General features: G+C 45.2%; 1 protein-coding gene across 1 annotated transcript; it reads left to right on the top strand.

Moving 5' to 3' along the window:
- The first annotated feature begins 4,448 nt into the window (after positions 1 to 4,448).
- Positions 4,449 to 13,474, top strand: LRRN4 (leucine rich repeat neuronal 4). Its single transcript, XM_014966305.1, has 5 exons — positions 4,449 to 4,692; positions 5,964 to 6,687; positions 7,908 to 8,112; positions 9,581 to 9,718; positions 10,860 to 13,474. Exons 2-5 carry the CDS (start codon positions 6,000 to 6,002, stop codon positions 12,193 to 12,195), a joined length of 2,367 nt encoding a protein of 788 aa, XP_014821791.1. The 5' UTR covers positions 4,449 to 4,692; positions 5,964 to 5,999; the 3' UTR covers positions 12,196 to 13,474.
- The last annotated feature ends 3,029 nt before the right edge of the window (positions 13,475 to 16,503 follow it).

The following is a 16,503-nucleotide window of genomic DNA, read 5'->3' as shown; positions in this document are numbered from 1 at the left end:
TTGAGCATAGGCCTTTGTATTTTCTGTCCCTGTTACTCTGTTTCAACTTGTGACACAAATCTAAATGAAACTTGTTCATAAATTGAGAGAGGAACTTAAATGCCTGCAGAAATGATCTTCCTCATGTATGTAACACAGAAGACAAAGAGATTACTTGGTGAAACTGCCTGAGGAACCAGATCTGTAACAGCCAGCTCTGCCGGCCGGGGGAAGCCACGCACATCCACCGAGTTGTAAGAGATGAGGTTCTGCCCTGCAATGCAGAGTGATCAGTAAAGCAAAGAGAGACTCAACAAAGGAGGATTTGTGTGACTGCTGGACAAACCAAAACTGGTTTCACGTATCTAAAGAAATGCAACAGATGGGTGGTGTTATATCACTGCAGAAATCATTGCATAATTCCTAACTGTCTGGATAGCTCTGATTTTTCTGTCATGTCCTCTGCTTTTTTCCAGTGTCTGTCAGTAGGCTGTAGTGGAATCATTCCCAATTTGTGCCAGTTTAAACAAATTACAGCTTTACATTTTGCAAAAGAAAGATCCGATACAGCCCACTTCCCAGCCCTCTGTACTTCCCTCTCCTCAGCACTTTTTACAGTTTTCCTTCAGTAGAGGACTTGCCCAATTCTCACTTGCTTTACGCAGGCCAAGCATTTTCCTCAGAATATGAGAACCACCTATAACAGATAGTCCAAGTCCAAACACTTGCAATATATAAAACCTACCCCAGGGTGCCGTGGGAGAACTGAACGCTCACCCTAGTGCCAGCAGTTCTTCCACAGGCAGCTCTTGATCAGACTCAGCCTCCACTTTGGCTCCTGAGCTGCAGTCAGGGTTGTGACTGTGCCTGTGTTAGAGCCCCTCATTTGGCAATGAGAGGCTCCCCTAAATTGTTTGTCGGGAAGTACAGCCCCATGCTTGCCACTCTTGGAGCAGAGCTTGTCACACGACTGTTGCATGGAAGCCCTGTGGTTGCCACCTGTCACCTAAATGATCTGAACACATAAATGCAGAGAGATGAGCACTTTGAATCTAGCTCTCGTTAGCAGAGTGTGTGGTGCGTTTTTCTGCTAAGCAAACACACCTCTTTGCAGTCCAAGCTGTCTGGGCTGGGATTTCAGAGAAATGATCAAATATTTCTGTTTTATTTCCTGCTCATCCCTCCATCTCACTCCATGTGTCACAAGTTTAGACTTCCTGCTGCTCTGTGAGGGGGAGTTCTGTCAGCTCATCCTGGCAGGCTGTAAGCCCCATCCTTTGTAATTTTAGCTTTAAGGGAAACATCCCTTGCTGCTGTCCTCTCTCCATGTTTCTTTAGATCATCAGCTATCTTCCTCCTTGCTCCACTCACCTTGCACAGATTTTCTATGACAGGTAAATAAAACTTAGGAAAGAAATCTGGTTTTAGCCAACCGTGTCCCAGCCAGACTCCAGACATCCCCCTTAATGCAGACAGGGTACCACACCCTCCCTTAGTCATGCAGTAACTCGACTAGACTTGGCTTTTGCTTGTTTGTACCACCTGATTTATACATAGGGTTAAAGACCATAGGCTCAGCGGTCTATAGTAACTGAGTTATTAATTGCACGTTGCCAGATGTGTGAGATGTTTTACACAGAGAGAGAGAGTGAAAGCAGGACAGGGGCGTCAGCCCTGAAATTTCGCAACACAGAGACAAAATCCTGGACAGGAATGTTGTTTAGAGGAAAACAAAAACCTTTAGGAAACTACTACCTCGGCTCAGCAGCAACCTTATTCTGTCCATTGTGCTTAATATAACTGAAGTCAGATCAGGGTAAATGCTACCCATGTCAGATGGCTGCTGTATGTTCTTACTCTCAACAAATTCCATAGGGGATTTCACCACTGCCTTCAGCATGTGTTACTGCAGTGGACAACACCCCACACACACGTAGTTTTCTGAAACCTCAGGCTAAATAATCCTGTTCTTACATTCTGCCCCTGTTCTCTGTAGGTAAAAGTCTTGCTTATGCTTGCTCTGTGGACTGACCTGCAAAATACTTCTTTTCTTTTGTTGGCCTTAAAAGCCATTCTCCAGATTTTTTCAGGATAGTTTCATTCTTAACCATCACTTGGATCACAGCCAGTGAGAAACATTCATCTCTTAAACTTTACAGCCTGGTACCATCCTCGCCTTCTCCTGTTCTCCCCAGGCTCTGCTTATCTTGGTGTCACTAAGGAATGCAGGGCTCATCCCGAGCATTCCTGCAGGCAAAGGGGTTTTGTCCAGCACTGAATCAGCCCCGGGGAGGGGGTGTCTGGTTCAGCTCTTTGTGCATCGTCCATGCAAAAAGGCTGACAAAAATGCCTGCCTTTACTAAACATTCCTGCAGGTTGCCACTGAAACTCTTAGAAAAGTAGAAAAAAGGAGAAGAATAATCTGAAGAAACACAGCAACGTGAGAATAGGCCAAAGTGACTCACAAAGGGGAAATCTCTGCCTGCTGCTACCACATGATTTCAAAGAAACTGGCGAGAGATGGCTGCTGTCTGCCCTGGAAAACCTTAACTGATACCTGGGCAGCTGTTTGAGATGCAGTGCCACAGCAGGAATATTCCAGATGATTAGAGTTCAAACTAGGCAAAGAGCTGGGAAAATACAGTGCCTGCCTCAAAAACTAGGCATCAAAAAAACAGAAACAAAGGTGGAAAACAAAAACAGAAAAAGCTCATTTTGCAAGGGTGCTCTGATTCTTTGTAAGAGGTTCTCCATAACAGTCAGAAATCAAGCGCATCCAGGCAAAGACTCCACCTGGATTTCACCTTCACTGAAATGAGTGGCCCGCTTGCTGGGCAGCTTTTCCAGGCTTACAAGGCTGCTTGTCTCAGCCTCCAAAACGAAACGAAACGAAACTAAAAAGTCAGTAAGGTTGGACATACAGGTAAGGCAGTATTTGGCTCACCAGGTTTCATGGATTAGTTTTTAAAGAGATCAAAACCAATAAAATAACCAATGAAAATGCACTGTCTGTAAATACTGAGCTAACGGCCACAAACACAGCACAGGTACTTAACAGCCCAAGGCAAAGCAGGGGCACCTCCCTGCTTCCCAGCTTCTCAAAGAGAAGCTTTGCAGGCAGCAGGTCTGCAAAACCAGAGGCAAGGCAGGGTTTCCACCGGCCTAGCAGAGGTTGGACTTCCCTCCTATTATACCAAATTCTTCAGATTTTTTTAACCTGCTTCAATTTGCCCTTTGAACCGCAGATCTCTGAAGGTACCTGTAAGTGCGCACGTGCCCGCCCTGCACGCTGCCCTAAGCACAGGCCTGGAGCTGCTCCACCAGGGTTAATCTGTGGGATTAGCCTCTCATTTAGGAAACTATTTGTCTTGCCTTCGAGCCATTCCACACGGGAACAACCCGTACATCTCGCCCATCCTCCAAGGGAACCGCAATGGCTCCAGAGAGTCCTACTAAAAGACGGTATCTTGTTCTGTGGATGTTCTGGTGTTTTTCAAGGCTCTCTCCCCACGCAGATAATGAACAACACGGTCAATAGATAAGGCTGGTGTACATGCAGACTCAAGGTTTTTGGGAAGGCAAGACCTTTATCTGCACTTTGGCACCAAAGCATACAGGTCTGTGTTGCCTTCATGTCATGGGTCTGTTTTGTTGTCCTGACAAATGAAAAGCACTGACTACTGTTGTCCCTGGAAATTTTAATCAATTGTCTTATAGTAGCAACTGAACAACCACCCTTTTACTTTTACTTTGGAGCAATCTCTATCAATCCATCCCCTTCCAGGCCCTGGCTTTACTCTCAGCCCTTGACCAGCCTAATTATTATTTGAATGGTGGGAATGCTGAGAAACCCAGCTCAGGGCAGGTCCCTTGCTGGGAGATGCTTTACATTGTCAGTCTTACTTATCCAGCAAAGGATGAGAGAAGGAGCAGGAAGGGAATTCTCCCAAGCCACACATTACAGCAGATGCCAAACAGAGAACACAACCCACGCACAGCAGGACTGAGAGAGGCCTCCCAGGTCTGTCACGTGCAGTGTGAAATGCCACAGGCCTTCTCCATCGGCCAAGAGAATTCCTCTCTGTGGGAGCGGCAGGTGAGAGTTTTGCTTTTGACATTCCCCAAGGGCCTCCTTAGAAAAGTCATTTGTCCTGCGTGAACATTTCCAGGACTTATTCCCGACTGCAAGAGTCTTAGAAAGACATATAAACACTTGAAGCCTTTTATTGGCGCCTAGAGAGCGACCAAAGCCCGTGTCAGCGGACAGAGCCTTAGCCTGCCATCATCCTGACCTGTCAGCAAAGAAACAATAATTCCTCTCCCTTCCCCCTCTGTCAGAGGAAGACGTGAGAATTGAGACAAGAGACACTGATCTTTTCCCTTTACCCCCCTCTGCTTAGACAAAGACAGAGGGAGCAGCCTTGCCTGAGTGTTGGGAAATAAGAGCCCTCCCACCCACCTCCCGCTAGGGCCAAGGGAGCGGGAAAGCTGCCTGGAGCCACCCCCTCTCCAGGCAGGGGAAAGCTGGATGCGGGGGAGCGAGCCTGGAACAAACCTCGCCTGCGTTTGTGGGCAGAGCCGCGAGCAGGGAAAGCTGGGAACAGAAAAGAGGCATTTCATGCTCTCGGCTGAGTCACCGAAGTGTATAAAATCAAGGCCAGGCACTCGGAGTCACACAGAGGGGAGGCACGAGGCATCAGGACTTCTGGACAGGTACGTGCAAGCGGACACGGTTTAGAGCCAGCAACTAAGATTAAATCTAAGATCAGGATCTAGCAGTCCCATTCCCTCCATCCTTTCCCTGCCATGTGCTGGGAATCCAGCAGCTCCAGTGACCAGGAAGCCCTGAGGCTGCTCAGCTCTTGCCTAGTTCCAGATGACAAAAATGACGCAGGCTATCAAATTATACTATTTTGCTGGCCCCTACTTTAAACATGGGATGGCAGCAACAGCTGACGGTCTGGGCAAGACCTGGCACCATTCAGGGTACAGCAAGTAGCTATTAAGGTTTGGAATAAGTTAGACATTTCATACTACATGGGGGCTTCAGTCACCCCCCTAAACTGTAATATATTTTTGGATGAGGAACAAACATTATGATGCCTGGCAGCACAAAAGTCATCTCAGAAAGAAAAGCACTAGTTTTGGGCTGTGGTTCATTTCCTCCTCTGACACAGATTACCTGTGCAGCCTTGGACAAGTCATTTAGGACTTTTTTTTAATTTTTTCTTCTTTTTTTTAATGACAAAGACAAAGCTGGGGTGGGATGAGGACAGAGCACAGAGGGAACTATAACACTGAGTAACATGCTTCTTGGCACCAAGGCCTTTCAGGCCGTGATCCAGGAGCACTCTCCATTTCTGACCACTTTCACTGAAATGTGGTTCAGAAGCTGCATCTTTTCAGCACATCCTTTCCCCAGGAGTTGGAACATGTAGCATGGCTGCAGCGCTCACCTGCTCCCCAGCCCCACACCGCCTGGCAGACGGGCTCCAGGGCACTGCCAGTGGGTGAGAAGCAGAGGAGCAGGGCAAGTCCGAAAGTGCAGCTCTCCTGCAGCTTGTCCAGTATAGTACCAACCAATATTTGTACCCTGGAGTAGCACTGGCCCTCCCTCGTACCTCGTACGCAGAGGCAGCCGAGCACAGAGACTGGGGAGCCCACCTGCTGCTGTTCTGGGCACTGGACTGGTACCAAGGGTACCAGCGTGGGAACCAGACATGAGACAACTTGGTTACTTTCAGTATGAAAAACTGTAGGTATGCTTAGACTGAGATTGCATGATGCTTCTGTCCCCAAGGGTTCCTGTTTATTTAGGCTTAATTACAGAAGAGACATTAATTATCACTTCCGCTGTCTGGATGCAATAGGAAAGGGCTTAAAAATGTTTCACCTTTAAATAGCTTGTAGCTGCCTGGAGAGATTTAATTTAGCTCTTAATACTGATGTCTTGTTTTCCCTTCCCTGAAACAAAAATCAAACAGATCTTGCAAGTTAATTGCAAACCACTCAGGAGAAGGATGTTTTCACGTTTGCTCATCCTCACTCTTCTGGTGGGGAGCACAGCATCAGGCCCCGTGAGCAAAGCAGAGTCTGCAGCATCCAGGGATGTCACCACCTTTTTCCAGCTGGCTCAGGAAGACTCTTGGGAGAACGTTAATCTCACAAGCATGTCCTGTGAGGATCAGAAGAACAGGACCTGGATCACCCTGCAGCTGACTAACAGCAGCCTGACAGCATTCCCTGTCTGCCTTCCAGAAACCCTGGAGACCTTGGATCTCAGCAACAACCTCTTAGAAGAGGTGAACGGCACGGAGATAGCAAACCTCCCGCGGCTGCGCATCCTCTCGCTGAGGCAGAATCATCTCCAGGCAGTCAGGTGGGGATCCGAAGCCCTCAGCAGTCTCATCTCTCTGGACTTAAGTTTTAATAAACTGTCATCTGTGCCATCATGCCACAGCTCTGCCCTGCCTAACTTGAGGTGGCTGTCCCTGGCTGGAAATCCACTGATTGAAATCCAGTCGCTGGCTTTTTCCTGTTACCCTCAGCTACAGTTCCTGAACATCTCTGCAACACTGCTCGGGCAGGATGACAGCAGGGGAATTAGCAAGTCTGCTTTTGCCATCAGTGCATCTCCCAGTGAGGCCACAAACAGGCCTGGAAACACTATCAAAATACTTGATCTGAGCGGCACTTTTCTTGAGAAAAGTAAGTTTCTGGATTTCTCACTGTAAACATGGGGCTTGGTCAGGCCAGGGGGAGCAGAAGCCTTGGTGGGACGATGGCTTCCATCCGAGCGGAGCCCGGGGTGGAGGGGGAATACCCCATGCTGAAAGCTGCAAACAGCTGGTCCAAGCGTGCACGGCACTCTCCAGCTGTGATGCAACTGCTGGGGGGGAAACCCCCACGCAGACCAGCCTCCCAAAAGAAGGGCAGAGAGCAGACCCACCAAGCAGGACTGTTTGTCTCACTGTCGTCCCCCACCTCTATCCCAATTCCACTGTCAGCCCTGAGATTAGTTTTGGGACATGCAGGAGGAAGTTTGTTTCTCTTGCCAGACACGCTGCTGAAATTTTTCTTTGTCTATGGCCAGAGTTACACTCTGCTTTACACCACTGTACTGAAGTTGCACAGAGAGAGGCTTTTTGGGTCAACCGCAACCAGCCAAATACTTCCGCACAGGCAGACAATCCCTGCCCTGAGCAATTTACAGCATGACTTTCTTCTTTTGTCTGCCTCCCCTGCCGGCCTCAGTTCAGAATTGAGGTGCTGGGACGGACAGATGTTAGATGCCTTGCCCAGCTGCTCTCAGCCTGGGGCAGGGCCAGGACCTTAGGGACTCCTCAAACTAGAGGTTTCACCTCAACTCACATTTAACAGATACACCACCGAGTTTCCTCCATGAATTTGCCTAATCTCTCTTGTGGTAGAGAGTTACATGATTCAGTCGTGGCACAGAAAGGCACCTTTTTATAAGACCTATTCTTTCAGAATCATGCCTCTCAGTTCTTTTTCCTGTGCTAGGAGAAGTAAGTTATTTGCCTTTCTCACACCAGTTAGGACTTTGTAGACCTCTCTAATCTCCCCCCACCCACCACTTCTCTGAGCAGAGAAATCCTTGTTCATTTAATCTCACTGAATAGGAAAGCTATTCCATATCTCTTATCAGCTTTATTGTCCTTCTGTCTTCCCTTCTTTTCCTCTGTGCTACGACAGCATGACTTGCAGGTAATATTATAAAAACGTGATTGCACGGGTGTTTATACTCTGCTGTATTGATGCTTGTTCTATTGCTTTCCCAGAGAGAATAGCTGCAGATGACCATAGAGATATTTTTATATCTCTATGAATTCAAAACTTTTTTTTTGGCAGAAATCCACAGGAATGTTCTATCTAGACAACAGGTATAAATCCTTTTTCTGCTTCAGTTCAACCAGAGTGGACCAGAGACTTGCCCAACCTCAGATCACTTTACCTAACAAAGATGCCACGATTAAGAAGCCTCGATACTGACTTCTTCAAGTCCATGCCTGGCCTCCGAGAGCTGAACTGTCAAGACTCCCACTCATTGAGTTTCGTGAGGACAGAGATGTTTGACAGTGCTCCTCATCTGAGCCACCTCTCATTTGAGAAGTGAGTTGTCTTCTTTTTTGTCTTTTCTCACATAAGGCTGCCTTTGTCTTACAGCACTGTGGTGCCTGGGAGCCGATTTTTATGCAGAGTTTGCTTGATATCAAGTATTTAGGAAGGAGGTACGGGATTGCGTGCCATGGAGAAACATGCTGTCTTATACTCGGGTATGTCATGTAGAGCCTGTGATGTAGACCTGATAGAGCAGAAGAGCTGATGCAGCCCAAAGAGGTATGAGGATCATAGCACAGTTAGTGGTTGCTCGAGCTCACATCCGGTGTGCTCCCATTAGATTAGCATAGATCCACTGAAGCCCACTTGTGATACAGACCATGCTTCCAACATCCACAATGGCAACCTCTCACCAGAGGAGAATCAGGTCACTGAAGATTCCTTGCTCTACAAAGGATGAATGCTGACAGTTTCCTAAAATCTGCAGTCAAAAATCCTGTCCCTTCCACTTCTAGTGTGACAGATTAATATAGTTCCTTGTTCAGTATTAGTAAAGGCAATGGTTTAGTCCTTATTCTAGGGTTAACACCTCAGTGTGATTTTCTTCGTATGTCACACGTCCGTTGAAATACTAAGGGAAACAAGTCTGAAAGTTATTTACCAAAATAAGAGTAGGTGAGCTGCACACAGAACAGTCTGCATAAAGGAAAAGATTTCTATAATATAGGCCCAGATTGTAAACCAATCAGAAAACAAACACTAGAACACTGGCTGTGCTCTAGGAACCAATTTCAGGAAAATAAACCTATTTTAGCAAAGAAAACCCAATGGATTCCATCTCCCACTAGATTGCCACACTGAATTTATACAGCACTTTACCATACCTGCAGGAATACCAGTTCGAAGTGCTAAAAATCACTACCCAAACTTAAAAAACAAAGGAGTAGCCATTAAAGTCATAGAAGAGAGCATCTGAGCATTCAGACTGCAGGGATGTCATGTTACCACGCTCTTTCTGCGGCTAGGACAGCTTAACAGCAAAGGCAAGCCAGGCCTGCCTGTATTAGTCATCTGACTTCAGAGGCAATTAACATGAAGAGGATGATTAGCATAGAGAAAGTCAAGCCATAGAGAAAGTCCAAGCAGACTGAGAAAGAAGCTAGAGAAATGGTATAGTACAAAATTGTAGCTGAACGCACAGTGGCGGAGAGATCATCTTTCACAATAGTCCCTTGCCAAATGCTAGTGCCTTTCCCTTCCAGTTGCCATCTCTAAAGGTATTATCCCCTTAGATGCTTTTGTTATCCTATAACACACAGCAGCTACACTGTGCAAATTAGAGAGATGGGCAGGAATAAGCCTGGACTTTAAAGTGCAGAATGGTGATGTTGGTAACTGGCTGCTTCCGAAGGAACAGGGAATATTGCTTTGTGTTTTATACACACTTGGATACTAGGCACACTCCAGTCCTTGGAAGGTAGCTCAGTGTTTGCTAATTATTGCATTTGTCATCTTGTAGCTGTAACCTGAGTTCCTTTAATCCTTGGAATATCAATTCATCGGATAGAATCATCATCAACTTGTACGGAAATCCTCTATTATGCGACTGCCAGCTCTCCTGGCTGCTCTCCAAGCCCAAGAAAGTTGTGCTGCAAAAGTAAGTGAGTTTGAGATAACTTGCACATTTGTGTCTGAAGAGCATTAGTTTATTTGGGGACCAAACATTCACTACGATCTAAGTTATTCAAATCCCTTGTGTGTTCTTCATTCTTCCCTTCCACCAGAGGTAGAAATGCAAAATAAAGTCCCCTTAAGGGACAAAGCATGGCTGAATTATACTTGAATGTGGACAAATGCGATATAAAGTGTTAATAGCTGTGGATTGTACTTTAAGGTGAGAATAGCTTATTTTCTTTTCTCTCTGTTTCGGTTCATCTTTCTCTATTAGCTGGAGATAAAAAATGGGCTGACTTGGTGGCCTTGATGGGCTGGCGCTGGGAGAAGGAACTGGAAAACTTAAGAACTTTAGCAAATTATTTCCTCCTTGCCCTTGCATTCCCAAAGCCTACATCTGCACAGACAGTCAACAAAACCCCTTGCAAATAGCACCATTTGTCACCTATTGTTTTCATGCCCTCCTACAGTTTTACAGACTAATTACAATAGGCTGTAGTTAAAAGAAGTATTTTGCATATGTATGATCTCTCCTCCTTTTGAAAGGCCACCAAGATTTGTCATCGGAAGAGAGCAGGGAAGTAGGTTAAAATCTGGTTGTTTCTCAGCAGGATGGGCTTAGCAGTTGCATTCTTTACAAAAACATTCAATGTCTGAGTAAAGAAGTCGAGCTTAGTCATTTAAAAGCACATCCTGTGTCAGCAGAGCTCCAGCTGCCTAAACCAGCTGGCTTAAGGATCTTGGGCACCTTGTTACATATCTCTGCATGTGTTCCCCTCTTAGTGTGGCGTTAAAGTCTGACCCTTTATGACAATTTGCCTTGAACCCTGACACTCTTGCTAAGGTTCACGGTCCTTGTACCAAAGGGTGCTTCCTCTCAGGCAAAAGATGTTCCTGCACCTTACAAAAACAAAAAGCCAGTCAGCTAAGCTCCCAGTGCTGTGGAAAGCCATCTGCCAAGCACAGGACTATTGCTAAGACAACATAGCTTTAGTCTAGGTTTCATGTCTTTAATATCAAGACAGGGTTTGGACAGCAGGTTGCCAATTCCAATCCAAGCAGCCTTACAGGAACCTGTAATGTTCTTGTGGATCTTTTCTATTCTAACTTTCTGTTCTCTCCAGGGCTTGGGAGACTTTTTGCAATACATCCCAGGAAGATTGGGGCAGCCCCTCAACTTCTTTTTCACTGCTGGAGCTCTACGATAAATGCCAGTCTGAGAGAAACGTTACTCTGCCTGACTCAAACACAGCCTCTCCTGAACATGATGCTTTCAGCCTTACCAGTTACAATGCCACTACTGTAGTAACAACAGCCTCTGCTCTGCTAACCAAAGACACTTACACCAGCTCCCTAATTCAGAGGAATGTAATGAGCACAACGGCAGCCAACCCCACTGACCTGATGCTGACCAAGGCCAACAGTTCCTCCCACGAGGAGGAGGCAGTTTCCGAATCCATGAGCAATCCCCCTTCCTTCACATCTGTAACCACCTCCCCCTCCCCGAGTTTTCTCCAAGAGCTTTATAGTCAGTCCTCAGATTATGGCTCCACGAGTCAAACTGACACAGATCAGCTAAAGGGAGAGCTCAGAACAACCGATGCGACGTTTCCCCAGGAAGACCCATTGAACCAGCCCACCAGTGGTTATTCTACTAGAGCCACAGAGAACTCTACTGCCACTCACCAGTTTATTCGCTTCTTGGCCACTCATACTGGGGAAGGTACACCACAAACCAGCCTACCACAGCTGAACTCCACAAGGACCAGTGCTCGTTCAGAGCCTGCATCCGCCAGACCGCCGATACAATATGTAGATGACTACGATTACGATCAACAGTCGACGGAAACCCCAGTGCAACTGGCATACACCCTCTGTGACTACAACCCTTGCAGGCACCTTCAGAAGCCGTGCAGGGAACTGCAGAGTGCATCCCAATGTTTATGCCCTGGCATGTCAAGGGAAGATGAGGTTCCAGATCCACCAAGGCTCAGAGAGGTGTCTGAAGTTACAGACAGCTCTGCACAGATACGCTGGTGCGCCCCAAATTCAGTTGTTCGCACCTATGAGCTGGTGCTTCATGCCCAAGGCAACGAGGACGGGCGGTTTGTCTTGGACAATATTTACTCCACAGCAAGGCAGCACACTCTGTACAATCTGTCACCATACACCACTTACCACATTTGCGTGACTGCTTCCAACAAAGCAGGGTCAAGCCAGTCAGTGAGACAGGGAATCCCAGGTAATTCATGCACCAAATTTAAGACAAAGCCCAGCTACAAGTCTGTCTTTGCTGCTCTGTCTGCAGCAAGCGGACTCTTTCTCATTTCCACTATCATTTTGTCTGTATGTCTGTGTAAGACATGTAAAAAGCCTCAGAGTGAGCAATATGGTACACACTTAGTCTCTTATAAGAACCCAGCATTTGATTATCCGTTAAAACTACAAACCACTAATTAGTTCTAGGTGATCGTTTTACACATTCAAAGCTCACTGTCTCTATCACCTTGGTATGTTTTCATGAGACTCTCAAAATGTTCTTCAGCAAAACTATGAAACAACAGGCTTCATAGCCCTTATGTTTCTAAGGGAGAGAAAAACACACAAAAAAGAAAAACTAATAATGAAGGTAGTCAAACAGAAAAAAAAGCCTTTGGACTCTTGTTCATGTGCTAAGCAGCAGCAAACCTGGACACTAACCTTGAAAAGTTGTTTTTATAATCACCTACAAACACACCAGCATCCCTTTCACACAATGAGGGGCTGCCTGGCCAGCTGTCTGCCTCCAGCACCTCTCACGAATGCAGTCTGCTGGGAGCCAAGATGCATCTAGCTAAGCAAGATAGACTCAGCTTTTATTCACCTAAGTGAACCTGGGTTTCCAGTTTCTTCTAAAGTCCATATAAAGGTTCCTCAGGCTAGGTGGCAAGGTGCTGTGCAGATCTAACTCCATTAAATAACTCCGGTCACTGCAACTGCTCAACTCAACTTCAGTTCAGGAAAAAGAAACATGAAGATTAATTGTACAAATGTACAGTGCCGGATCCTTAGGGCAGGGATAATTGTTTTGTTCTGACTTTGTATGGTGTTTTTCACAACTGAGGCTCCCGAGTGCTCCCACAATACCGATTTACAGGCAGCGAGGAGGTTGCAGTACAGCAGTAACACACAGAAGGGGAGACAGCATTAGCATTTACTTCACAATTGGTTTTAAACAGAGATGATTGTTTGGTCCCTCCTACAGATTTAGCAGGCTGATAATTTACCTCATGCAAAGGCAAAGAGCCAAATAGTGAAATAATTTAATGAGTATGTTGCTGAGATTTGAACAATTGAAATCCCATCCACTAGCAGCACAGTTATGTCAACATCTTTCAAATGTACTTTTGGGTGCTAATTTCTGCTACAAAAATGGTAAGAGATGCAAAGAATCCCAGTTCTTCAGCAGGTTTTAGCTTGCCATTAAAATTCAAAGAGATGTTTGTGTAAGGGGAGGCATTTGTCCCAATCAAATAGCACCTATTCAGAGACCCACAGGTTTATGTTCCGGTAGCTGCATGTTTCTGCTGCTGTATACTGCTGTAGCTGTATAGATACAATATGTAAAATCCCCACAGATCTCAGAAAGTGAAAGGTGCTATACAGTACAAAAGAGTCTCTGTTCTGTTATTTTTTTTTCAATGCTTCCAGAATTAATGGAAATAAAAGCTACAGAGTTGAGTTCTGATTCTTTGTTAAAGATCTAAGTCTCTGTGTTGTCTTTACCATCTACAAAGTTTAGCCTAAGAAATGAATGCAAACATTTCATTGTTTTGGAACAAACTTTCAGCATATAGTAATATTTTTATTATGGTAAGTTTGTGTCATCGGATGTCATAAGAGCTTTTCTGTATGTGCATAAGGTGGTATGTGCCATCCTCACCACTACTAGCTTGCAGTCCTTGCATGCAAGTTTGTACTTTCCCCTACACCAGCGGCAGTGACACCAACCGTGGACGTTGCAAATTCCTGCCGTGCCTGTCTGGAGCTTGGCTGAGCCCCATGACTCAAAACTCACAATAGAGGCCAACTGCAAATGAAAAAGCTGGGATGGCATCACCTTTCACTGTGAAAATCTCTTTTATTTTCACATTCTGGCAGTTTAGACCTTTCTTTGTTTGGACTTAATTTTCTTTTTTTTTTTTTTCCAGCCTGTTTTTTTCCTGCGTGTTCTGAAAGGTCTAGTGAACAGGCACAGACGATACTTTAACTTATTTGAAGTGAGAAGGAACCTACAGTCTTTGATTCATATTATTCCAGACTGGGACAGAGATCATATACTCCCTTGTGTTTGTACAACATAGCTCTAAGAGACCTTGACTGGGATCTTTGGTATTACCAGAAACAAAAATAAGAGATTTATGAATAGAAAATGATACAGTCTTAAAGATTAGCTCTAGAGAAGGAAGACAAAAAAACAAGATACTGCATATGAAAATAAAGATTGTTCCGGCTTAACTATGAGTTAGACAAAAACAACAGGACATCATTTAAAATGAGATTTTGAGAGAATATGTCTAACTACCCTTTGCAACATTCTAAGTCACAATCGATGCAACACCTAACTAGAAAGCTACAAAGCTCAGCAGAAGATCTGCCAGTAACAGGATTTGACTTCCCCATGGTCAAGTGACCAGGGGACACTCCAACCTGACACTACCTGGAAGCACCACCTCATGCCAACCTCAGTCTCTGAAACCCTTCCCCACTGCGAGATGCAGGTTTATCACAACTGATTTCTCCAACCAATTCTCACCCAGCCTCTCCTGAATTTTCATAGGTCTCACACGTTACCTTCAAGCCAAGGACACATCAGAGCTTCCCATTCTTTAAAAGTGCCCTTCCTGAGAGCCAAACAAGTAAGTCTCACTCCCAAGTCTCACACTTGCTCCAACTTAAAGTAACCCTCAACAAACCCAGGTGAACCTGGGCTGATGAACCGACCTGAAGCACAGATCCCCCAGGCAGGGGTGGTGCCTCTCTCTTGCCTGATCACGCTCTACCCTTTCACAAGTGGGATGCAAGAGATTTACCAGCAGGATTCAAAATATGGGATTTTTATTTATTGACACCTGTGGTAAGTATCAGTGCTTCAGGTGCAGAAGTTCAGGGGTTTTTTCCCCACTACTACCTTATAGTTTCACCAGAGTTTATTTTAGTAATGACCAACTTCACTCTGTTGCCTTTTTTTCCAGTAGACCAACTTCACTCTGTTGCCTTTTTTCCTCTACTGGAATCAGTACTTCTCTTACTTCACTTTTTCCTGATATTTGTGCTAACCTACAACCACTCTTCCTTGGATATATTATATGTACACTCTGAAATAATTTTCAAGTTACAAAAGCTAATAGCTTTATTCTGCTGTATTTCAAACATTCCAGCTTGGATACAAAAGTCCTCTCCTGTGTTCCTGCCCAGAACTCACGTGTCTTGTAAATAACTGCTGCAGTCCAAAACCAGGTTAAATGACAGTTATTCAAAAGAGTAACTTTCCTTTGAGTAAGTCACAATATTCTCAAAGTATTCACGTAGAAAACCTTCATTTGAAAGCACTGCCTATTGTTAATTATTAAAACCAATGTATACTTCTAGAAAACCTGAATCATCACATTTTCCCCTTTAGATTTTTTTATTGTAGCTGCACCTACAGATTTAGAAAGTTAACCCTACAAAGCAAACATTATTTTAATCAATAGGGTAAAGTTACCTTGAAGCCCATTTTCCGGCTTCTACACAAACCAAGTATAACTGCAGAAAAAAACTAACGACAACCCCATTCCTCAACCTCAAAACCCAGAGCTGTCTGTCATTCTTGTAAACACAACTAATAACTGGTTTGGATGTTTCCTGTACTTTTATTACTGTGGATCGACACAAGCAGCGGAGCCAGTTCTCACAACGCTGCTCAGGATTGGGGCAGAGAGGAGAGGAACCAGGGAGCCAAACGGAAACTCTCCCTCCCACGCGTAAAGCCATGTTAGAAAGTTGCCCAGCTCTGCTCTGCCTGGTTGTTCCTCCCTCTCTTCCTGTTTGCATCCAACAGCAAATCCTGCTGGTACCTCCACCTCCAAAGACATAAACCTTTGGCAGTGTGACTGGGATACCCATATATCTCTGAAACAATTTTAAAAGCTAATAAAAGCCAATGCATTAAAAAAAACCCCAAACACTAAACTAATAATCCACTTACTGTTTCACAGTTCAACTTGTCCTGTTTCTCTGTGAGAGGAAGATCCCCTGGGGGAAGTGCAGAGAGCATTTACATATGTTTTTTGAAGAGCTTGTGTAATTTTTTTTCTGGCTTTTCTTCCTGACAAAAACTGTTATCTGCGTTCCTAAGAACCTTCTCCATGCACTTCTCAATGTTTTTCTTCTTCCTACAGGACCAACTTCAAGTAAAGGAAGTCCAAAACAGGCAACGATGCATGTGGGTGCATCCCCTGGGTGTCATGGCAGAAGTGCACGCTGCTCCGTCTCTAACTCAGCATTTGAAAATCAGTCGCTAAGTCTCATGGAGTCTCCCAGCAGAAACACTCAGGGAAAAGGAGCTGATCCCTGAAAAGGCCTCCACACAGCAAAAAAAAAAAAAAAAAAAAAAAAACCCGCAGAACTCTGTGACTGACCAAGAAAGAAAAGGCACAAAGAGACCTGCCAGAGCTCAACCCGGACACGAAACAGATTTGGGGGAGGAAAAAGTAGCAGCCAACGGATGTGGTGGTTAAGTGGGGT

This window comes from Calidris pugnax, unplaced genomic scaffold, assembly GCF_001431845.1.
Source record: "Calidris pugnax isolate Ruff unplaced genomic scaffold, ASM143184v1 scaffold31, whole genome shotgun sequence".
In the NCBI taxonomy this organism is placed as follows: domain Eukaryota; kingdom Metazoa; phylum Chordata; class Aves; order Charadriiformes; family Scolopacidae; genus Calidris; species Calidris pugnax.
The sequence above is the reverse complement of the archived record's forward strand: the minus strand, read 5'-3'. Positions and strand labels throughout refer to the sequence as shown.

Bases quoted from the DNA above. Each gene is read 5' to 3' on its own strand.
- LRRN4 (XM_014966305.1), top strand. From the start codon at position 6,000: ATGTTTTCACGTTTGCTCATCCTCACTCTTCTGGTGGGGAGCACAGCA. The intron at 8,113-9,580 runs GTGAGTTGTCTT...GTCATCTTGTAG, and splicing joins AGCCACCTCTCATTTGAGAA to CTGTAACCTGAGTTCCTTTA. The intron at 9,719-10,859 runs GTAAGTGAGTTT...TGTTCTCTCCAG, and splicing joins AAGAAAGTTGTGCTGCAAAA to GGCTTGGGAGACTTTTTGCA.